We start from the raw sequence: 23,373 nt of genomic DNA, 5'->3' as shown, positions 1-23,373 counted from the left end.
TTGTCCAATTTGCTTACCAAAGCTTGGGGATACCTTACCAACAAAGCCAAATTGGTTTTATTGGGGGATCAACTGCCCTAACGACCACCCAACTCCCGATTCCGTGGACGTTGCAGCGGTCAAAACCCCCGAGGATATTGGCAACGAAAACAACGAAAATCAATTGCTATTCTTTGAGCCTTGGGACGAAATCTCGATTGAGGAGACTATTGATCACATTGGAGCACCAGATTGTCTCAAAGACCCCAATTCTACTGGAGAGGCCTGTATGGATGTTAAATGGGACTACCTGCAGAGCCCTCAAATTTTGGTGCAGCTCTAGAGAGGTTCACCACGCACTATTCAAGATACCCCTAATATTAACAATATGTTTATCAAATATGATTATTAAATATGATTATGACATCTTCAGGGCTGTTACTAGTAAACTCAGTAGTAGTTACTGTATCCTTATTATGATTCAGATAAGAGCTTCGGATTAAACGTAGATCAGGGTCTGAGCACAGATCCACTTAGCTACTGTGTAAGAAACATAAGACTCTCTGTGTCAATCGAGTTAGCCGAGACCATGTTAAACTTATGATGACTGATAGATCTATGGATGATAGTCTAGAAAATAAGTTAAAAGACGGAGTATGGAGTAACCATATAAGCAGATTGTACCTTGTCCATAATCCAATATAGGCTTAGCTCATGTGTTATCGGGGATCGCGTCACCTGCCTCTCTTATCCGATAACGATAACGGCGCTTTGTTCATCTTGGGGGTTCGTTCTCTTCAACTTTCTCCTCTCAACTCTCCACAGAACTTCGAGTCAAGTCGAGGAAACATGGCGAATCGCAACTTAATTCCGTTCCTGGTCACGATGATGCTAGTGACCGGGGTTTGTAATACTATTCTCAACAAGTATCAAGTACGCACCCCCAAGCCGACCGAGGCTAAATCAAAGGCCCCCAGCTAAACAACATTGTAATCCTAGGACATGCAATGTGTGCGTAACTGTGACTCTCCTGACCCTCAGGAGTGGAAGACGTTTGAACAACCGGTTATCCAAACGTAGGTGCTTTATTTCGAAGTGGGCCAGTACGATTTGATTGCTCACAGTGATCTATTTGAACAGGGCGCAGATGTTCTTGGGTGAGATGGGCTGCTGGCTGGTCCTTGGTCTATCAATCCTCTATAAGAGCTTCATCGCACCGCGTCTCTCAAGTAACGAGTCACCTCTTCTAACAGGCGGCTATCGGCCCGTGCAGGGGGGAAGATGGAATCCTCGACGACGACGATGATAACACAATTAGCGGCCTGATCCCTGATCAAGAGCGCTTGAATAAGCCAGAGTCAGAAGATGATTTTAGGATTCCGCTTCGTGGATGGAGAATTCTTCTCCTTGCCGCACCATCCTGCTGTGACATTACAGGTACGACGCTCATGAACGTGGGCCTGCTCTTTGTAGCCGCCAGTATCTACCAGATGACCCGTGGAGCCTTGGTTCTGTTCGTGGGATTGTTCAGTGTTATTTTCCTCCGCCGGAAGCTGTACTTGTACCAGTGGTCTGCACTAGTCATTGTCGTGCTCGGCGTAGCTGTTGTTGGTCTTTCTGGTGCCCTCTTCAGCGGCGACAGCAGTCAAGTTCAGAATGATAGCATTTCGACACAAACCGCAGATGTCCCGGATGCCGTGCAGTCCGTTTTAGGAGTGCTGCTTATTGCCGCGGCTCAGATCTTCACGGCCTCGCAGTTCGTACTTGAGGAGTGGATCCTCGAGAACTATGCTATGGATCCTATCCAGGTTGTAGGATGGGAAGGTATCTTCGGTTTCTCGGTGACCTTGATTCTGATGGTCATTTTGCACTTGACTATTGGAAGCACCACAGCTGGCCAGTATGGCTACTTCGATATGAAGGAGGGATGGCACGAGATCGTTTCAAACCGCGCTGTGACCATCTCCAGCCTCGCCATCATGGTTAGCATTGGGTATGTCTTATCTCTCCGATTTACTCACCTAAATTATTGCACTCACTAATCATCACCAAGGGGCTTCAACTTCTTTGGTTTGTCCGTCACTCGTAGCGTTTCCGCCACCTCTAGAAGCACAATCGATACCTGCCGTACCCTCTTCATCTGGGTCGTATCACTTGGACTAGGCTGGGAATCTTTCAAGTGGCTTCAAGTTGTTGGATTCGTTCTTCTTGTCTATGGAACCTTCCTGTTCAACGATATCGTTCGGCCTCCTCTCAAGGCTTGTCTACCAAGTGTAAACCGGGAAGGCGAGGTTTTACTCCCAGAAGACCCAATCGAGCACATCTAAAGCAATATACCAATCCTTCAATACCTCGTTCGTTGATTCGAACTACAATCATCCACGATTGAATCTGATCATCAAAGCTATAAGCTTTCTGTTATATGTTGGCTACGATCTTGCATTTCAATGACTTTTGGGTTGTTTTGTTTTTGTGGTTTGGTCATTTCTTAGCTTTCATGAGATGGTTCTTTGTTCCATACATCAGTTCTTGAACTTCTGTTGTCTTTCGAATGTTTCAGTCTATAGTCTTATTTTTGACACGTACTTTTGAACTCGGAGGATATGCAATTGCCCCTGGCTATTTGTGTCCCAATGCATACATACTTAAACTTGACTTGAATCATGATCTGATCTGTACCGTAGCAAACCCAAACTTTGTACAATTTCTACATCTACTAGATGTTACGACTTTCAATGTTGAAACTAGCACAAAATGCATATCAAACCATCCAATTGTGGCGCTAAATCACTCATCTGTTGACGAAGCATGTACAAGAAAAATCACTCTTCTCAGAAAGAAGACCAAGAGAGAATGGAGATAATAAAAAATCTAGATGGAGATGTTGAAAGTAAAAGATACTAAGGCTGGTGTGATTTGAGGATGCCCATGATAATTAAACAATCCACCAGATGAATTTTTCGGAAGGTACGTCTTGCTTCAACCTGAGATAGCTGAAGTGTTTTTCGTTTCACTTCATTCGCTCACGATTCCGTCCAGTCGACCTGATCAGTTACTGGGTTTGAAGGATCCTGCGCAGATGTGACACGAAGGCGGAGGCGGAGTTTGGGGGGTAGAGCCTGGAAGAGGTTAGCATTTACTGTAGTTATAAAAGAGTAAGAAGGGAAAACATACCCCATTGAGTGCCGTGATCCGCAGTGTTTGGAGTCCTTCATCACCAGCATCAAGATCAGCCTTGGTAATAGCACTCAGCTGTAGGCGCTGGCTTTTGGGCACAGCAGCCTGCAGACCGACACTTGTGAATCTTTCCAAGTTAGACTCGTTGCGGAAGCGAGCCAAGATTTGGGCGTTGGTTCCGCTCCGTTGAACTTGCAGGTTCAACACAAGGCCATCTTTGCTGAAAACAGTATGGGCAGGGGCCGAAGTGGCAACAGGTGCGGGAGAGGCAGAAGGTGAGAGCGCAGATTCGCCCATTCCACCGCCTAGCAAGTCCAGGCCGACAGAGGAAGATTGGACAGGCTGAGGGGTGGATGTTGCGTTGTTAGATCCAAACATATCCATGATGGCAGAGCTCTGGGTAGCGGCGGGGGTTGGGGCAGGCGACGAGATGCCTGAGTCTCCGCCGAGGATATCTGCCAGCAGATCGGCGGTGTTTGAACCGGAGGATGTCGGACTGGTCACGGGGGCATCGGAGCCACCCATCAAGTCTAGCAGCAAATCGCTGTCAGCAGGTTTGGAAACCTTGGTGGATTTACCACGCAGAATCTTGCTCTGGCGCTTCTTGGTAGGTGCACCCAGCACACGTTGCTCTTCACGAATCTCGGGTGCGGGCATCCGTTCGAGCACACCGCGACGGATCTGGTCGTATGCAAAGAGGTTGGTGTATTCAACGGCACGTTGCTGGATCTCGACGCTCAAGTCGGCAGTTCGACCGGAGAGGAAGCGTCGCAGGCGTTCAATCTGAGCGGGGTCTGACATGCGCACGGTAAGCTTCATGGACGCAGTGATGACATACTCAACGACAATCTGGGTAGCGTAGGTGCTGTTGAGAATATTGGTGAATAGATTGACAATGTCGCTTTCCTTGACCTCCTTGACCAATTCTTCTTCCTCGTACTGACCACCCTGCAACAAGCTGTCGGCATATTCACCGATGGTCCATGTTGCAGCCAACGTCAGACCCTCTTGAGAGATATCATCCTTCAAGGAGGCGTAAAGCTTTTGAACGGCATAGGTCTGCAGCTCGGGGGAAGTTGCAATGAGACGAACAAATGATGACAGAATCTGCTCCTTGACGTAGTTCCCAGCCAGCTTGAGAACGCGAAGAATGGTATCTAGGTGCCAGCGCTTGTTTGGGGCAAATCGGTCTGCTGCAATACCAATCTGGGTGGTCATTGTCGGCTTAAATTCGTTGTCGGCAGACTCCAAGAAAGCAAGCAATTCTCGCACGAGCACCCTAACATTTTGGTCGTTTATCAACATGAAGCTGAGATCGAGCGCTCGCCGGCGAATGCTGATATCAGGATCGCGCAAACACTCAAGAATAGTATTGCGATGCCTTTGTACCGCGTTCGGCTCAATGGCCACAACTTTGTTAAGAGTGTTCAATGCAACATAGCGGATATTGTTATCCTTGTTAGACAAGAATTTACCCAAGATGTTGACACCCAGGACCCTCAATCCAGAGTCGGCTTCAATATCCAAGATTGTGAGCACAGCTTCGTATAAGATGGCATTGCCCACGTTCTTCGACGAGTCAGTATTGGTGGCTACCTGGGCCAGAATATCGTTGATCAATTCACTGGTAGCAGCATCTCCTCGGGCTAATACCCGCAAGAATCGGAGAATCTTCACTTGAAGGAAGGGATCTGTAATTCCGGACACATCGTGCTCTGGGGCATATCCTGAAGTGGTCAATCCTTTGAGAGAACGCACCAGCCCACCGGCGAGCGGCCGGAACGCCTCAATCACGCCCTCTGGACCTTCCTCCTCCTCCTCTGCCTCGCATAAATCTGTCACGAATGTCAAACCACAGAGAAGAACGCCGTGATTGCGGTCTGAGAGCAATGTCTTGGCTTTTTCCAGGAAGTGCTCGAACAAGTCTGGAACCTTGCGACAGATTCGCATGGCGCAGATCGCTGCTTTCCGCCGAATGTAAGGGTTTGCGGTGGACATGAGAGATTCGACTTCGGGGAAGAGATCACGCGACATTTCGTCAGAGGCGATATTGCCGAGGGCGCATAGGGCGAGACCGACGATATACTGGTTGGAATGATTGAGGTCACTGAAAAGGGTCAGCATTGGGTTATTCACGTAGTAATATCGTCAATTAATCACCGACTTTTTCAGCGAATTAGTCACTAGTGTCAGCACCTCCTGATTTTCATCCAACAACAGCATTGTCCCTAGATATCCCAGTCGCTTGTCGGCAAAGCGGTGTGAGGCGAGTAACTTCAAGCATTCGATCTGACCAAAGTGTGTCCGCTCTCCGAGAGTGAATAGATATAGGAGCTTTGCCACATTATTTCTCCTGCGAAACATTAGCTATGCATGGCCAATGGTGGTCTTTGGGACGGGTATGGCTAACCGAACGCCAGAGTCATGACTCTCTTCACGGAACGAGGCTCGAATGGCGGCGCTTTCCTTCTGAATAACTGCCCGCTCATCGGCAATGGTCTTGGCTGATCGGACATTTCGAATAAATTGCTTAACTGTTGGGAAATGGGAGAGTTAGACTCAATGTTCAGGGGAGGAGGGGGCGGCGGGCAGCAACTCACGGGAAGCCATGGTGGCTACAACCCCCGATGGGGTCAGAGGGACGAAGAGTCAATGAAATAGAGAGATATAGGATCCCACGGAGGGTATGAAAATAACTCGAGGGTGCGTTTTGATAAGTGTAGCTATGCAGTGTCCTGCGTCCGTTCTGGACTGCTTTATTATGGCCCGTGACTTGGTTGACCTGGCTTCTTGGCGGAGGTAGAGCTAGTCTATAATAAGAATAGCGTTATACTACCAAGCTGAATAAGCTGAATAGATTCACCGCCTAGTAAGGTACTTGTAAATTACATGTAATTTAATCTGCATAATGCATGATGGATCGAAGTATAAAGTGTTAAACTAAATTAATCTAAGTGGTTTGTAGTTCCCCGGTAGATCACTGATTACTCATAAGCCAAGATGTTCTAGTTATAATAACCTTGGACACATGATATAGTTGAGAGTTGCTGCCTTTATGTATGGTCCCATCGGAGCAAGGTCCGGTAAGATAGATCTGAGACTGACGTAGTGTCCACACACTGTTTGCTCACCTCGAACATAGTTCAAGTGTCTGTTAAAAACGAGATAACACATCTAGTGAGCCTCTATTCTTTTGCTTGTTATTAAACTGGGTGCTGAAATCTTCGATGTCATCCAAGTTTTCTCATTTCGCAAACACGTTCCTCTAATGATGTCAACTGCTGTCTCTCACGATGCAGCCTCAACACTGCGGCCACGGGCCACATACACTGCACCCACCCCTGAAACAGACCCGGGCCTCAAGCCGCCACCAGATAAACCGGGTCTAGATAGAAGGTGGGTTAGATGACTTGTCATTTATGGCATTTTCTGTTCAATTGCTCATTGTTCTTCCAATATAGTGGCCACTCCACTCCCGTCGCAGAAGATGCTCCCCCCTCGGCGCACTCGATATCGACAGCTCGCAAGCAGGTGCGAGCTCGCAATCGTCTATTCTATACCATTGACTATGTGCCACGAGTGTCCCATTTCGATCCCGAGAGCGACTACCACAATTTCCGGGGATTTTTCATTCTCTTTTGGATCTCCTTGGTCATTATGGTGGTCACGACTGGACTGCGCAATATCAAAGATACCGGATACCCACTGCGTGTGAGAGTCTGGAGTCTTTTGAGTGCCAATTTATGGGAAATGGGAATGAGCGATTTGGCCATGGTAGTGAGCTCTGCGCTTGTTCTGCCGCTGCATCGGCTCTATCGCCGTGGACCAAAGTGGCTACAGTGGTCTCGCGGCGGTATGGTAGTTCAATGTATTGGCGAAGCGGTTTGGCTCGCTGTCTGGATCAAGTGAGTCGAGTCCCTCGGAAATAGCCATAATGTGCGAATATGTATTGACTGGAAAATAGTTGGCCATTTATGCGCCTGTGGACTTGGACTGCCCAAGTCTTTTTTACCCTCCATCTCTTGACCATCCTGATGAAGCTCCATTCTTATGCCTTTTACAACGGTCATCTAAGCGAGACCGAGCGTCGTTTGAATGCCCTCGACAAACAAGTTGAGGTAACGCCGGGTTCCTCTCGAGAATTTCACTACCCAGATACGTACGGTCTGCGGCCATCAATCCCTTCGCAAGATGAGGATTCTATTTCCGAGCTATCTCGTCTCCGTGAGGGCTTAGCTACAGAGCTGACATCTCCCTTGGGCAACATCTCTTACCCGCAGAATCTCCACATTGAAAACTACGTGGATTATCTTTTCTGTCCTACTCTCTGCTATGAGCTCGAGTATCCCCGGCGACCGGAGCGTCGCTGGTCCGAGATTGGCTATAAGACACTGGCTGTATTTGGATGCATTTTCCTGCTGACGTTGACAAGTGAGGAATTCATTGTCCCTGTCCTAAGCGATGCCAGTGGCCAGTTACATCTCTCTATAAACATTGCGGAAAAGGCTCTCATTCTGGCAGAGACCATCAGCATGCTCTTGTTCCCATTTATGATCACGTTCCTCCTTGTCTTCCTTGTCATATTCGAGTATATACTTGGCGCATTCGCAGAACTGACCCGATTTGCGGATCGACACTTTTATTCCGATTGGTGGAATTCATGTGACTGGTCAGTTTACATTGCCTATGGCTCTTATCTTCTATCTGGTATTTCATCTTATACTAATGGGTTGTTGTTTCAGGCTCGAGTTCTCCAGAGAATGGAATATCCCTGTTCACAACTTCCTTTTCCGCCATGTCTACTATCCATCCCGCGTCAACTTTTCCCGGCCCGTTGCTACATTTATCACGTTTCTTGTCAGCTCCATCTTCCACGAGGTGGTCATGAGTTGCATCACCAAGAAGCTTCGCGGGTATGGCTTCATCGCCATGATGCTCCAGCTACCAATTGTCGCCGTCCAGAAGTCCAATTTCTTCAAGGGACGGACGACTCTTAATGTAAATGACCATCCCTCTTCCAATTCCAGTCCAGACCGCTGCTAATATGCTATTTTCCTCTAGAACGCCTTCTTTTGGTGCTCAATGATATTGGGTCTATCGATGGTAAGTTCATTGGCAGCTCATATGTGAAAAGATCATTTCTAACCCCATGGCAGATGTGCGTATTCTACGTGTTGCTTTGAGAATCAGGCCTGGCTTGGCTTGATACCTCTATCGCTTCGGTGATATTGCGTTCACTTGGATTTAAACTGGATACAGCGCGCTACTTATCAAATACCCTTTTGCTTTCAGTTGGTTTTGTCAGTTTCGAATAAACCTAGTCTAAGTTCACCTAGTTGGGCTTTTAAACACATTCAGTGTTTTTTTGGTGGTATAATGGATGTAGTGTTGAAGATGTTTGGACCCTAACCGATATAAGGAGATAATACAATTAAGGTTAATTTATCTCTAGGTAGCTACCTAGGGACTGTAATATATCGACACACCTTAGGTGAGGATCTGAAGGGTCTCCTCAAGCCTTCCAAGGTTGAAACCTCCCGTAAGATAAAGAGACGAGGGGACTTATGAGAAATCAAGTGCAATTAGTTAGCTAGAGTTCTTCAGATAGAATGAACATATTTCATACACAACACCTGCTTTCACAGCCTAGTAGGCCCCAGATTTGGTACTTTATTTGCCTCTTGTGCGTGTTGGTAAGGTAGTACATATTTGATGGTCTGGATATGATATTCCCAGTCTTAAGCTTAACAAGGATGGATATTTGTTCTCAATCTTTGAGACTGTGTTTATTCCATGAGATATTCCGGTAATTATTCTCGGAACTGGGTCCCTTGTTCCCTGCAACTAGCCCGGTCTTTGACTGACTTTTCAGGTCATTTTTGTCCTTGGAGTTGGTGCTTTCGGACTTCACTGATTGTAATGTACAGGGCTGTTGTAGTTTGGAGTTTGACCATAGCTGAACTTACTGCCCGCTGCTCCATTGTGTATTCTATATCTTGCATGATTCTTCATCTGACGGCTCTGAAATATTCTGAAACTTCTTCTACGTCACAATCTGCATAGGTATTTTGAACAGCCCTCCAGGGGCTGGAATCAAGGCTATATGGATGGTTTCAGTTCTACCTATGTCGTACATGCATAGCCTTGGAATGAGAGCCGGTCGTAGTAATGCATACTAACTGCTTAGCCACTCTATACTCTAGCTTTCAAGACGATAAGAACTTAACTCACCTACTTTGTAGGGGCAGGCTCTACAAAAATAGGGTATATAATTCCTCTCAACATATGTCCTTCGGGTCTAATGGGCATGTTGCAAAAAACAGAGAAGATTCGCCTTTGTCCTGACTAGGCTGGAAGAGAGAATCAACAAGACGATGACCATCTTCTTTTCTTTTTACGAAACGGTCTTAATCAGGGCGTTATGAGGTTGTTCCAATTCTGGCAAAGCTACGAGGCTATAGGTTTGAAACCGAGTGCGCGCCTTTTTATTATATCTTTCTTTTGCGTAGATTAAGGCAATATAGAGAGATGAGTGTGACTTACCTAGGTAGGTAAAAAAAGGAGTATATCATATTTACGTGACAAATATAAGGTAATATATGCGTATTTTGAGCTCAGGGATGCACTAAAGCTATGCCATTTCGCCATTCTGATAATATCTCATCTCGCGTAGATACAGAAAAAAAAACATAAAAATCAGAAATACTGTAAAATATTTTCATCGACTCATGGTAATAATCATATCAAAAAGCATAAATTCGTTAAGTTAGGATATTCCAAAACAGGTTCCACGGGTATATAGATAATTTGTTTGTTTGTGCCCGGGATAAGGGGGAGTTCAAGGCACATAAAGAGTTGGAAACAGGCAACAGAAGAAGAAAAACCACGTAATAAGTCATAAAGGGGGAGGAAAGAAGAGTGCAAGGGATTTAACTATGCGATTGTGGTTATTTTGTATGTTGGGTTTCAAGCAGAATTAAAAAAAGAAAGAAATAATAAAGGCGAAAAAGTGAATCCCCGATGCACCGGCATGAGATCTTGAGCTCTGGGCCCGCAGGCTCTTCATGCGTACACCGAAACCGTCCCAATGCTGAAGGGAATCATAATGAATTTGCATGGATACGCCATTGGAAATGAACTCGCGTTTGTCATGCTTCATTGGATTCCGAGGCAAGACTACCAAACAAGTTGTCGATGTATGGACATGTGGACAAGATGCAATGAGAATTGAAAAAGATTCTGTCGTTGAAGATTCAACACCGGATCATTGCGAACTGAACACAACAAGATATCAATGTCAGATATGATATCGTCGTGGATTTCTGGAATGACCGAGGCATATAACTGAAATCGCTCGCAAGCGAAGGATTCGTCGTGAAGTTTCGTAACTACGTGTAGGCCGATTGACGTCTCGGTCCTATGGGAGGGGGATGCCGGCTGTGACTGGACCGGCCGGCAGACACGGTGGCATCATTCGGTCGAATATGGGTATACTTGACATCCTCAACTCGACCATGATACGTGATATCCTCAGGTCGAACATGCGGGGAATATTGTACCTCGCCATATTTCCGAAGAGGTCGCACAGATTGTATTTTGGGCCGGGTAGAAGAGACGGACTCGTGATGGAGGGTGCTGGAGCGCTTGGGAGTAGTCCGCGAGGGACCTTCCCGATCTCGATCCCGATCCTTTTCAGGCGAACTAGAACGGTACTTGGACTTCGGTTCGATAATGATACGTGGTTCGTCATACGTATAGCGAGCAGTCGCTTTAGGCGATTTGTTTCCAGGCATTTCGGGCGTGCGAGGACTTGAGTATCCCGAGTCATATGGATCGTACTTTTTGGATCGTACTTGGCCTGCCTCGTGGACCATATTGTCCAAGATGGATCCTTCGCGACTAGATTTGGACCGCTGGAAGCCAGTATGGGTGGCCGAACGGGTGAAAAATGATGGGCGCATGGAGGAGGTCTTGTAAGCTGGAGATGTTGCAGCCGAAGGCATCTTGGGCTTGAATTCCTCAGTCCGAGTGGAGGCAGTAGATAACTTGGGTGGCTTTTCATTACTTCGAGAATCCAGATGCTCGTAAGAGTTACTGCGTGACGAGGACTGGTCCTGAGTCGAGCGGATAGTAGAAGAGCTAGGCATTTTAGGGGATTTGAAGTCACTTCCCCGTGTGGAAGGGGAAGGCATCTTAGGTGGTTTCGACTCATTGTTTCGAGAAGAATCCAGATGTTCGTAAGAATTGTTGCGAGACGACGACCGATCCCGGGTGGAGCGGGAGGACCGAGCCGGGTGCCGTGAAGCTGCAGCTTCTGGTTCCGTCGCCTCGTATCCACGGGTTCGCTGTGGAGATGGTTGCTTCGGGGTCCGCTTGGGAGAGCTTCGCCGTGGGGAGCGAGAGTTTCGTGGGCGCTCCCCTTCGTACTTGGTCCGCTCAATATGCTTCTTGGCCTGCGTGTGCCAACTATCGTGTTTGTTGTTGGCATAGCGGTCGGGATAGTCGTCCTCTTCGTAAGCCCGTTCACGCCGGTGCGAAGGTTCTGATGGACGTCTCGACTCCCGAGACTCACGAGCACGGCGGGGCATCTTGAGACGAACGTAGTAAGAGCCGCTAGAGTCGTCGGAGACATCGTCATTGGAATGATCATTGGCCGCGCTAAATGAGTTGTATTTCTCAGAGGTTTGTCGTTGTCGTTCTTGATCGCGGCGCCTTGCACGATCTTCCTGTGCTGCTTTCGCCTCTCGAGCCTCCCTTGCTGCTCGATCTGAGGTTAACGGCGTCCGGGTCTTGTCTTGAGATCGGGTCTTAGAGGGAGCTCTGGATTTGGAAGGAGCTCGTGTTTTGGATGCAGATCGGGGCATGGGCCGCGTGCCGTATTCTTGATACTTGCGACCCATGGGTCGAGGTTCCTCTGTAAATGGTATATCTTCATCGAAGAATGAACTCATTGGCTCTCTCTCCTCTACTTTGTGGCCATGGCGAAACTCTTGCGCGGAGCCACTACCACGAGGAGTTGCGTATGCAGATTCGGTCCGGCGATGCTCTCTAACCTCACGCTTCAGCTGCTCCAATTTTGCCTTCTGCACAGCTTGTTGATCGTAGCGAGCGCGACGAGTGTCGTCCGAGAGTAGTTCGTATGCCTGTTGGACCTTCTGGAATTCATCCTGGGCCGCAGCTCGTTGCGATTCATCTTGGACTTTGTCGGGATGGCATTTCAAAACGCGCTTTCGATGAGCGGCTCGAATTTCGGCGGTTGTTGCATCCTTCGAAACACCCAACACAGCATATAGGTCTATATCGGGTGGAGTTGACATGATGTTATGGATGGGGAGAGGAAAAAAGATATCATCAATAGATAATGACTCCTATGAATTGGAAATGAAAGAGGGAAGTGAAGTGAGGAGGGGAATAATGGGAAATCGAAGTGGCGGTGGAGGTATGGAATGCCGCAGGTTGACGTCTTTGAAGATCGGGAAGAATCCGGGACAGAGACACATCCAGAATGATCTCGGGAAAGATTGTATTATCAATCAGTCAGAGTTATCAACTGCATAGAATGGCAAAAGCGGAAGTAGGTTGAAGTCGGAGGACCGGCAGCTTTGAAAAGAATAAACAGAGACAAGGTGACCCGAGAGAACCGATATTAGATGCCAGGGGCGAATGCGAGCTGAAAATCATATTCCGCCACCTGGGCACTTCTTAGCTTCAAATTTTCTTATTTTTCTTATTTCTCTTCTTCTTTGAATCCTTAATTTTTTTTCGGTTAACTAAATAGTAAAGGAGAGTAAAAGTCAAATGTGGTGCCCAAACTAATTACGAAAACGGGAAGTCAGTCTTATTTTGACGGCGCTTGGATGATTCTCCTCACTGGTTCTTTCACCGGTTTTCTTACATATATTTCAAGGTCTCCGATTTGCTTGCTTGCTCACCAATTAGATGTAAGAAATGGATACTGTTGTCTTGGTCATTTCAAGTGGGGCGATCAATCAACACGATCTCCTTTTCATAAGTACCCAAGTACATATGTTGCCTTGTGAGGTACCGTGTACTTCCTATTATTTTTGGCTTATTTTTGCTTATTTGTTGATTATTTTGATTACTTTGCTTATTATTTCTCTACTTATTTCCCTTCCATTCTATATCATTCTATACTGTTACTCGTAGTAGGCATACTGAGATCTCCAATCTATGTCCTGAGTCTAACTGGTTACAGTGATGGATCCTTCTTCCCCCCCGCATACCTAATTCAGCTGGGCTGATCTTAAACTTCGCCTCACTTCCCTCTCCCTTTTCCCTCACTTTATCAAGTCATCTGATTGGCTGTGCCTGAAAATGTCTTCGGTTGCCGTGTGAACCTATTTTCGACGCCTTAATAACAATACTTATGCTGCAGGTCTTGCTGCAAGAGAGAGAGATGCTATATATAGGTACCTAGGTGTGTAACCAGGGTTTCCAGCTGGAGGTTGATTATAGGGTAAAGAGTATAGACGTAGAATAGTTATAGAAATTGATAATGGCCTCATGAGTCCATCTACCCCTCCATTCTAGACTCCAGCCCCCCTCTTAACCCCTCCATCTCCACTGCTCAACTTCCTCTTTGGGACACCCAGTCATCTGGTCTCGGCGAATGCGGTCCGGGCGGACTTGAACTAAAAAATCCTTTCAATCATTCTTCACAATCACAGGTTCTTAGCTTCTTTATCATTTGATGCGGTTTCGGAACCTTCCAAGGTTGGAACATTGATCGGGATTGCTTTCAATTTCAACTGCCATTACACCTTCCCACTTTTATCTAGGTGATTAATCCTCCGGTAGGTACAATGGAGTCGTACAAGACCTGAAAACGAAAAAAAAACCCCAAAATTTGGGGAATATCGTCACTTGCCCACCTGGGCACCTGGGCAAAAATTGGAAGCTCCGAGCTTTTTTTTCATCATAGCTCCACTGCTTCACCTTCACCGGTCGTCTAGTCAAGCTCAGTCTAGGTTCCCCTAACCGCCAGATGATAGATAGTACAGAGTCGTCACTTGGGAGATCCATGCATGACTCCTGCGCCATTTGAATCGTTTCATTCAAAGTGGCCACTCATATCTCTAGACCTTGTGAAATTGGAGATTAGAATTACCTACCTAGCTAGGTATGTACTGCTTGTGAAGAAGATCTTCATCTGTGATGTCTCCAAGGTCACACATGGAAGAAGTGGCGCACCGTCAGACATCCATTGATTAGGGCTAATTGGCCCGCTCCCTTTCCCCTCATTTGGAAACTGTCAGTTCCCAAACCCCGTGACTTTAATATCAGTTCTGCAGATGACTAGGATGTCCCATGAAATTGTGATAAATTCTTGGTCTTACGGCATTTCCAGAGACATGTCAGACGACGGGGATAATCGGATCGCATTGTACTACCTATAGCTTAGTTGGATCAGACAATTCGAGGCTCACAATAAGTTGGTTTAAACTTCTGATGTATCGATACTTGATTTCTGAACTACCCTATACCGAAAAGAACTTAGAACGGTCGAAATTTGACGCGTCTGTTCGCAGGACGATCGAACTTTCGGTCGCATCACTTGGATCGATCAGCCAGTCCTACGGGTCAAGCACACGAGGGAATGATGTAAGCGTTAGGGAATCAATGTAGTGAATAAATCCGGTTCGCCTTGATAATTCAACCAACGAGAGCTGAGATCCAAGATCCAATGGGCCAAAGCTCGGCGGTCCTGCATGGCAATGGGAAGCATCCAAAGCCACGATATGCATGGGGACCGATTGAGCGATCGAACCCTGCTGTCAGTTTTTCGTGCAGATTCTGTCTGCCTAAATGAGAGAGCTAAATGATTACTTTACCTCTTCGGGTCCCCCTCTTGCCTCACTGGCAGATGGACGTCAACCACGATGGGTGCATGGAACCGCTTGCCTCCACGATGCGGCCAACTAGTCGCCATGATGGCGGCGTTGACAATGCACGTCTCCCTTCTGAGCGTCTGCGCTGCACAGCCATGATCTACAACGTGGCTACCTGCGTTTACCGTCGGCACGATGGATTTCAGAATGGAAAATGCTGCAGGTTGGCCAATGGAAGATGGAGGTGACATCGGGCTCATTTCCAGGAAGTCGCATTGTGCAACAGCTGAGCCTGAAAAGCCCGTGTTGTCCAGCGAGGGAATGCTTTTACCCGTCAGATCAACCAGGCTCTGTTTCTTGCTACCCAGAGGTGGCAAGAAACCAGGAGTGGTAATGTCGTCGTCGTCGACACCACCATTTTCTGTGGCAACAAGCGACCGCCAGCGGACCCTTTCATATCCTCTTCCCTCATGCACATGGCCACAAACAGATAATAGCGGCCTGATGCGCCTGAGTGTCTGGCGAAGAGCATTGCACCCGACGAGCATGCCCGTGGGTTTCTGGTCGCAGTGCGATTGAGGTGGTGTATGCGTCACGAGAATGTCTACGTCGAGAGGAATCTGATTCCAAAGTGCATTGGTATCCTTTGAGTCCAAGCCAAAAGCCCAATTTCCCTCAGATTGGGAGTACGGCGATCCGAAGACTTTGAACATTGTGTTTGGTCCGTCTGGTCGAATCAAGCGAATGATAGCGGCTTGGTGCTGGAGATACACGACAGAGGGTGAGGATCCGCTCACAATGTCAATGCACTGCTGCGGGTCTTCGAGGCGACTGTGAAAGGATTGCCCATGTTTCGCGTAGAATTCAGGATCGAGTGTGATATCGTGATTTCCTGTGGAAGATTATAAAAGTCAGACCGCGCAAGAAACCTTGGAACCTCGCGCCGTGGCGCCATATATGCAGTAGACTGGCACTCAAAATGAGTGCGATCGGGAGCATTGTTTCCAGAGAGGGGTTATCCAAACTGACCAGCCACGATGATCTTTATTTCGAAGTTGGCTTCCGAGATCCAAGCCATAGTCTTGCGTAGTTCGGCCGTGCTTCCATTTTTTGTCAGGTCCCCCGCGTGTATCAGTACATCTCCAGCGGGGAGCTTGAATCCTGCTTCTGAGGGCGTATATCCATGAGTATCTGAGACGCAGACAAAACGCGTTTTTCGAAGCATGATTTCCAAGACTCTGAGGTCCTAGCTTTTCTGGAGCTATATCCCCCGAGGGATTATCGGGTAATTGTGAAAGTTTATTTCAAGATATGCAGGGCTGGTCATTTTGTTTGAGACTAGCAATGCCACAGAATGAGCGAATAGGCTTAGCTGGAACCAAGAATTAGGTGGAATTGACGGGTGAGTTCTAATTGAAGGAAGAAAAATAATGATCCTTGGTAGATATTAGTCATCGAGCCAATAATGGCTCCAGATCATTCCTTTGACTGATCTATGCAGATACGCAAGTAGTAGTAAACATATATGTACCTAGGTAATGAGGGGGAAATCTTCAATTTATGTCATTCTTAATTGAATGCATTTACAAAGTTCACATTGTATGGGTATTTGGGATGTAACTATCTTGGGAAAACACATTGATCTGAATAGAACTGGGTCAAACAGCCCTAAAGACAAGCCCTAGGAACAGTAGGAGCATATGTAAAGGCCTTACAAAAAAGGAAGTTAACATACTGACATAAGCACATTCAATTCAAGGGTGGATCATTATCCTAAGTCACGTGACTATACTCTCCCACCATTGGCCAGGATTAGGGCTGCGACCCTTACCACTAGTCCACACACAGTTGGTCCCACTTTGGCTCGCTTAGCCCCTTCGCCTTCGATCCATCCGACTGACCGTTGTGTGCGTTGCTTTGACTCCAACGACAACAACCGCCGACAACCATTCAACCCAAGGACATATTCCTTAAAACGGTGACAGGATGTCCTCCTTTGAATCAGTGGTGCGTCTCTCTTGCAATCGGTGCCCTCGATACCCGAAAAATTCAATCTTCAATCCGCCTTATTCGAAGATTAAATCACTAACTGAATGTCTCCAAATCAGGTCGTCATCGACGGCAAGGGACACCTACTCGGTCGCCTGGCTAGCACTGTCGCTAAGCAGCTGCTCAACGGCCAGAAGATCGTCGTTGTGAGATGTGAGGCCCTCAACATCTCTGGCGAGTTCTTCCGCGCGAAGCGTACGTTCAATCCTCCACATCCCCCCGATTCAAATGCCTGGTATCACAAAAGACAGTAAGAGGAGGAAACGAATTCACAGAGAATATGCGATCAAAATAATGAAATGTCAACTACACGGGATCTGCCCACAAATCTCTGAATAGAATACTGACTCGACTACTCCAACAGTCAAGTACCACGCCTACCTCCGCAAGATGACTCGTTTCAACCCCACTCGCGGTGGTCCCTTCCACTTCCGTGCCCCCTCCCGCATCTTCTACAAGGCTGTCCGCGGCATGATTCCCCACAAGACCGCCCGTGGTGCCGCCGCCATGGAGCGCCTCAAGGTCTTTGAGGGTGTCCCCCCTCCCTACGACAAGAAGAAGCGTGTTGTCGTTCCCCAGGCTCTCCGTATTCTGCGTCTCCGCCCCGGCCGCAAGTACTGCACTGTTGGCCGTCTGAGCCACGAGGTTGGCTGGAAGTACCAGGATGTTGTTTCTCGGTACGTATTGAAGCGGATTTGGGATCTGAATTCTTTAATTATACGGAATGCTAACATCTCATTTTCTATAGTCTCGAGGAGCGTCGGAAGGTTAAGAGCAAGGCTTACTACGAGCGCAAGAAGGCCGCTCGCCGTAACCTTGCCAAGGCAGAGCAGGGTGCTAAGGTTGACAGCAAGACCAAGACTCAGCTCGCGGAGTTCGGTTACTAAATACCTCATATCATGCGGCTGGTTATTGAGTGACGGGTGTGGGTTGGAATCGCGGACGGTTTTGTTTCAGCAAACTTGAACGGCAAGCCGATCGACCTTGATCTTCTTAGTGGCTCCAGTCTTTTCCCCTTGTTTTCCCTTTCTCATGAATCTCACAATTATTCGTTTGATTGTGATGCATACGCGGAGGGAGGACTTGGGAGACTGGGGTCTCTTTGGAATTCTCAAAAGCAGAAAAAAAAACGGAGTCGCGGGATCAAAGGTTGTTTCAAAATAGCTGGCTGTTTGTCTCGCACCGTTGGCGGTTCAATTCAAAACAATTTTCAAGAGTTCATTATGACCTTAATGATGATACAATTTCATCTTTTTCACCATTTCTTCTAAAATCTAGTGACCTCGTAAGGCCTACATAACCCTGTTGATATGAATAGTACTTTTCTTTAATCTCTAGGGCTATCTGTGTTTGTAGTACAATCTTACCAGATTCCTTAGAATTGGCGTATTTCAACTATGGAAATGGAAGTGAGCATTTCAATATGAACTGTTCTGAGAACCCCTAATCCGCAAGGGCGCTAGCTCCCGAGGCCCTGAGATCCCCGGATATAGCAAACCTGGTTTCCATGGGCTTGCCCTTCCCCGCATTTATAAAGGTTCCCTCGGCAATTCCCCTGGCCTTCTTCATTTACTCGATTTCAATCAATTCTGATTCCTGAAGCATCATCCGGCAACAAAGGTATATAGCGAGTTTCAACAATACCCGAATTTCTTCAATGTCTGGAGTCAAGTCTCGATTGGCGAGCCTGCTCGCTCATATCTCACCTGAAGCTTCAATCTCACCCTTTGAGCATAACTTCAATCGCCATACTCTCTCCCCTACTTTCTTTCTTCCACGAGCGGCTGAGATTGAACCTGATGTGAGTACTACCTTACATCCTTCTTTCAAGTTGTTGTCTTGAATACTACTACTATAAGAATGCTTCTGATACACATCTAATCACAGGCAGAGGCAATCTATCATGTTACAGCCGACAAGAAGATCCTGCGAAGAACTTACAAAGAGACAGCTGCTCGGGCCCAGGGGTTGGCATACTATTTGAAACATAGAGGGTACCGAAGGGTCGGGATTCTTTGTCCAAATACTCCGGCATTCCTGGAGGCTATCTTTGCAATTGCAGCTGCCGGAGCAGTAAACATTGGTAGAGTCATCTGATAGGTTGGGTACGAAGAAAATATTAGCTGATCTTAATTAGCCGTGAATTGTCGACTGAAGAAGGACGATATTGCCTATATCTTTGCGCATGCAGAGGTGGACATCATCCTGGTGGACAAGGAATTTGAGCCTCTACTGGAGACATATCGAGCTCAAACCCCCAATGTACCCCTTATTATAGATGATGATAAGTATAGTGAGCCTTGGAATCCCATTGGAGCCGTTGGCGATGCCATCAAAGAAGGATGGAACCATGATAAGGCGGCCGGGGGACATGGGTGGGCAGGACTCGAAAGTCAGGCTGCCGATGAAGACTCCGTTATTGCTTTGGCATACACCAGTGGGACTACAGCAAAACCCAAAGGCGTAGAATTTACGCACAGAGGCTGCTACTTGGCTAGTTTGGCGAATATTGTTGAATCGGGGTTGAATCATACCAATGGACGGGCCAGGTATCTCTGGACACTTCCAATGTTCCATGCAGCAGGTTTGTAATACCCCATAAAAAACCTGAGGCCAGTCACTGACACAATTTCAGGATGGACATTCCCATGGGCAGTCACTGCCACTCGTGGAACCCATTACTGTTTGCGCAAGATCGACTACCCCGAGATATGGAGACTGCTCAAAGAGGAGCATATCACTCATTTCAATGCAGCACCAACAGTCAACACGTTACTCTGCAATGCTTCAGAAGCCGAGAGGCTGTCTCAGGCAGTCAGAGTCACAGTGGCTGCAAGTCCGCCGACAGCTCACCTATTTGAGCAAATGACCGATTTGAATCTCCATCCAGTCCACGTCTACGGAATGACTGAGACATATGGGCCTATCACAAAGGGCTACTATATGCCTATTTGGGATGAGATCCCATTGAAGGAGAAATACAATAAGATGGCGCGCCAGGGTCACGGTTTCATTACTAGCCTTCCAGCGCGAGTGATCAAGACCGAAGTGCCCGACGGAACTATCATCAACGTCCAAAAAGATGGCAAGGAGATTGGGGAGGTTGTGTTCAGTGGTAACATCTGCTGCAAGGGCTACTACAAGGACCCTGAAGCAACCCAGAAGCTTTTTGCTGGAGGTGTACTGCACTCTGGTGATTTGGCTATATGGCATCCTGACGGTGCCATTCAAGTTCTCGATCGTGCTAAGGATATTATAATCAGTGGTAAGTTCGGATTCAGCCAGACTAAACCCCATTCATCACCCCTGACATTATAATAGGTGGTGAGAACATTTCTTCTATAGCTCTAGAAAACATGATGAGTGAACATCCGGATATTCTCGAGGCTGCGGTAGTTGCCGTTACAGACAGCCACTGGGGTGAGCGACCCAAGGCCTTTATAACGATAAAACAAGGGAAGAAGCTGGATGGAAAGACTGTGATCGAATGGGCACGTCATACAAGTGGCATTAGTAAATTTATGGTCCCTCGTGAAGTAGAGATAGTGGCCGAGTTGCCCAAAACTTCAACGGGCAAGATTCGAAAGAATGTGCTGCGAGAGTGGGTAAAAGGCTAGAATAAATCATGGTTTTTTGTTTAATTGTTTTTAGCTCATCATGGAGGTCTGAAATATGTATTTAGGCCTTGATATAGACAGCTGTGCATATATTCAGTGGTCAATGAAGGAAGTAAACTTGGTGTGGTAGCCCTAAATTGTCGCTCCGCTGAACACTTAAAACACCCATCCCAAACTTCAATTAACAGGCACATCGATGAAAATAGAGATAACTTTGGGAGACTAATTGAATTAGTTCTAGGATCGTAGATTTCTCATACTTCCAGTCTATTTTTGGACTTCCCCTCTTCAAACCAACAAACACTAGACGAAATCACCTGGCTTATCACACATCGATAAGCAAGTGCCAAGCACACACTCTCCGCGCCTGTGAGACCCGACTTATTGCCTCACCACCCCTCCATCCTTGCGTTTACTTCCCTTGCGCTCTCATAAATCTACTCATAGGCGTCAAGAGGCTGACGCGTCTTTTAAGCCTTTGGTATTGTTTATAAATCACCTTAGTCATAACGCCACCACGACGCAACTTCGCCTTCTGCTGCAAAGAAGGCACCAAAGAATCCACAGCCTCACGTTGCGTCATTATCTATCATAATCCTACGTGCGCACACTGATCGGGAATATTGCATATCTGCATCATCTGGAATTCAGGTCTTTCCGCAGATCCTCCAGGAGACCCGGTCACTCAAACGCCTGGAACTCTGAATCTTCAGCGCTGACCAACCTCCCTTTCACACCACACCGCCTATGCAAACAACGCCTGGCGAGTTGTTTCAGCCCTAGATCTTAAGACTACTTTCAGATGAAAATTTGATTTGCGGATCTTTACCAACAGATCAAATGACTCGTCCACGCCCTATCGCTCGGTTGTCGAGCGAGGCCCCCTCCGAAACCTCCTCCTCTACTTCTCCCGAACGCGCCGTCGACGATGACACAGACTTTTTCATGGAACAGGCCAACGACTCGGAGTCCTCGATTGGAGTTGCTAATTTCCGCGATCCCCATGTAGATCAGAGTCAGAATGTGGCTTTGCCGCCGATTAGCCGCCTCCCTCCTGAGCTCTTGATCGCGATCTTCTCCAAGATCGAGGAAACACAGGATATGTTCAACTGCATGCAGGTGTGTCGTAGCTGGGCCGCGAACTGCGTCGCGATAATGTGGCATCGGCCATCGTGCAATAAGTGGCGCAAACTGGTGAACGTTGCGTCATCAGTCGGAAAAACCGATGGTCTCTTCACCTATGCCGACCTTATCAGGCGCCTTAACCTGTCGGGTCTAGTCAAAGACGTTAGTGATGGAACAGTTGTACCGTTCACTCAGTGCAAACGCATCGAACGATTGACGCTCACAAACTGCTCCCAAATCTCAGATAAGGGAGTTTCGGATCTCGTTGAAGGGAACCGACATTTACAGGCGCTGGATGTTACTGATCTACAAATGTTGACCGATCATACGATTTACGTGCTCGCAAGAAACTGCCCACGCCTGCAGGGACTTAATATAAGCAACTGCAACAAAATTACGGACGAGTCGTTACTCGTCTTGTCGCAGAGCTGCCGCCACATCAAACGGTTGAAACTTAACGGGGTTACCAATGTCACGGACACGGTTATTAACTCATTTGCCCAGAACTGCCCTGCAATTCTGGAGATCGACTTACATGGCTGCAAACAAATCACCAGCGCAACAGTAACGACTTTGCTCACGACCCTCCGTCATCTTCGAGAACTACGCCTTGCGCATTGCACTGAAATTAGTTCCTGGGCATTTACGGACCTGTCTCAGAATATAAAGCTTGACAGCTTACGTATTCTTGACCTCACGGCGTGTGAGCTTGTCGGGGACGAGGCTGTGGAGCGGATCATCAGCGCCGCTCCTCGCCTGCGAAATTTGGTGCTGGCAAAGTGCCGGTTCATCACAAATCGATCCTTAAGAGCAATTAGCAAGCTGGGCAAGAATCTCCACTACGTTCATCTAGGACATTGTTCCCTTATCACCGATGATGCGGTGATCGAACTCATAAAGGCTTGCAACCGCATCCGTTATATTGATTTAGCTTGCTGCACCGAGTTGACCGACGATACCGTTATTCACTTAGCTGCTCTACCAAAACTTAGACGGATTGGATTGGTAAAATGCGCAAAAATCACCAACTTCGGCATCAAAGCCTTTACCTTCAAACACCCACATCATCGACTCAGCATCAGCAATCTAGAGCGTGTCCATCTCAGTTACTGCACATCATTAACTCTTGAGGTATGTTTCGCTAACTGTAACTTTTGTCAATGAGTATCTGTTCATATCTGATTCTAGTCAATTCACCCGTTGGTCAACAAATGTCCAAGGCTTACGCATTTGAGTCTGACCGGTGTTCAACCGTTTCTGCGACCAAATCTCACCGGCTTTTGTCGTGCGGCTCCCGAGGAATTCACGGAGCAGCAACGAGATGCCTTTTGCGTGTTCAGTGGAGAAGGAGTGACTAATTTACGCAATTACTTGAATGAACAGGCAAGACATCAGCAACAACAACAGTCAATTGATACCGTCATGTGGGATGACGACGAGGAAATGGAAGACGAAGAGGGGAATATCACAGGTCTGATGCATGCGACTGGTCTCGATGACGGAGACTACATCGATGTTAGATCTCTTGAAGATTGATCTGACAACTCATATTTATCATGCCTTATTCTTCGGGTTAG

General features: G+C 47.2%; 9 protein-coding genes across 9 annotated transcripts in view; 6 read left to right on the top strand and 3 right to left on the bottom strand.

Annotated features, from left to right (window-relative positions):
- The window catches only part of N7495_005745 (uncharacterized protein), a gene marked incomplete at both ends in the record, with an annotated part of 4,467 nt that extends 4,145 nt beyond the window's left edge, over nt 1–322 (top strand). The window contains one exon of the mRNA XM_057208396.1: nt 1–322. This exon is cut by the window's left edge and continues 3,212 nt beyond it. Within this exon, the coding sequence (XP_057062170.1) occupies nt 1–322 (322 nt within the window).
- A 506-nt stretch (nt 323–828) lies between these two features.
- On the top strand, nt 829–2,306 carry N7495_005744 (putative nucleotide-sugar transporter; the record flags this gene model as incomplete). Its single annotated transcript, XM_057208395.1, has 5 exons — nt 829–912; nt 979–1,055; nt 1,104–1,136; nt 1,253–1,972; nt 2,033–2,306. 5 exons carry the CDS (start codon nt 829–831, stop codon nt 2,304–2,306), a joined length of 1,188 nt encoding a protein of 395 aa, XP_057062169.1.
- Nucleotides 2,307–3,002: 696 nt separating this feature from the next.
- Nucleotides 3,003–5,766, bottom strand: N7495_005743 (AP-1 complex subunit gamma; the record flags this gene model as incomplete). The annotated part of the gene is made up of 5 exons (XM_057208394.1): nt 3,003–3,098; nt 3,154–5,263; nt 5,321–5,509; nt 5,567–5,690; nt 5,757–5,766. The coding sequence occupies 5 exons, from the start codon at nt 5,764–5,766 to the stop codon at nt 3,003–3,005; spliced, it is 2,529 nt and encodes an 842-aa protein (XP_057062168.1).
- A 658-nt stretch (nt 5,767–6,424) lies between these two features.
- N7495_005742 (putative sterol o-acyltransferase (APE2)) lies at nt 6,425–8,339 on the top strand (the record flags this gene model as incomplete). Its single annotated transcript, XM_057208393.1, has 6 exons — nt 6,425–6,552; nt 6,618–7,061; nt 7,121–7,825; nt 7,899–8,154; nt 8,218–8,259; nt 8,313–8,339. The coding sequence occupies 6 exons, from the start codon at nt 6,425–6,427 to the stop codon at nt 8,337–8,339; spliced, it is 1,602 nt and encodes a 533-aa protein (XP_057062167.1).
- A 2,205-nt stretch (nt 8,340–10,544) lies between these two features.
- N7495_005741 (J domain-containing protein) lies at nt 10,545–12,473 on the bottom strand (the record flags this gene model as incomplete). Its single annotated transcript, XM_057208392.1, has 1 exon — nt 10,545–12,473. One exon carries the CDS (start codon nt 12,471–12,473, stop codon nt 10,545–10,547), a length of 1,929 nt encoding a protein of 642 aa, XP_057062166.1.
- Nucleotides 12,474–15,004: 2,531 nt separating this feature from the next.
- On the bottom strand, nt 15,005–16,230 carry N7495_005740 (metallophosphatase domain-containing protein; the record flags this gene model as incomplete). Its single annotated transcript, XM_057208391.1, has 2 exons — nt 15,005–15,897; nt 16,035–16,230. The coding sequence occupies 2 exons, from the start codon at nt 16,228–16,230 to the stop codon at nt 15,005–15,007; spliced, it is 1,089 nt and encodes a 362-aa protein (XP_057062165.1).
- An 868-nt stretch (nt 16,231–17,098) lies between these two features.
- N7495_005739 (60S ribosomal protein uL13) lies at nt 17,099–17,941 on the top strand (the record flags this gene model as incomplete). Its single annotated transcript, XM_057208390.1, has 3 exons — nt 17,099–17,249; nt 17,419–17,731; nt 17,803–17,941. The coding sequence occupies 3 exons, from the start codon at nt 17,099–17,101 to the stop codon at nt 17,939–17,941; spliced, it is 603 nt and encodes a 200-aa protein (XP_057062164.1).
- Nucleotides 17,942–18,711: 770 nt separating this feature from the next.
- N7495_005738 (putative AMP-binding domain protein) lies at nt 18,712–20,671 on the top strand (the record flags this gene model as incomplete). The annotated part of the gene is made up of 5 exons (XM_057208389.1): nt 18,712–18,855; nt 18,942–19,137; nt 19,192–19,638; nt 19,690–20,319; nt 20,376–20,671. The coding sequence occupies 5 exons, from the start codon at nt 18,712–18,714 to the stop codon at nt 20,669–20,671; spliced, it is 1,713 nt and encodes a 570-aa protein (XP_057062163.1).
- Nucleotides 20,672–21,511: 840 nt separating this feature from the next.
- N7495_005737 (putative ubiquitin ligase complex F-box protein GRR1) lies at nt 21,512–23,332 on the top strand (the record flags this gene model as incomplete). The annotated part of the gene is made up of 2 exons (XM_057208388.1): nt 21,512–22,927; nt 22,985–23,332. 2 exons carry the CDS (start codon nt 21,512–21,514, stop codon nt 23,330–23,332), a joined length of 1,764 nt encoding a protein of 587 aa, XP_057062162.1.
- Between the last annotated feature and the right edge of the window lie 41 nt (nt 23,333–23,373).

Source organism: Penicillium taxi (assembly GCF_028828555.1).
Source record: "Penicillium taxi strain IBT 34144 chromosome Unknown utg000004l_segment0_segment0, whole genome shotgun sequence".
NCBI lineage: Eukaryota > Fungi > Ascomycota > Eurotiomycetes > Eurotiales > Aspergillaceae > Penicillium > Penicillium taxi.
Note: the sequence above shows the minus strand (reverse complement) of the source record. Positions and strands in the feature narration are given on the sequence as shown.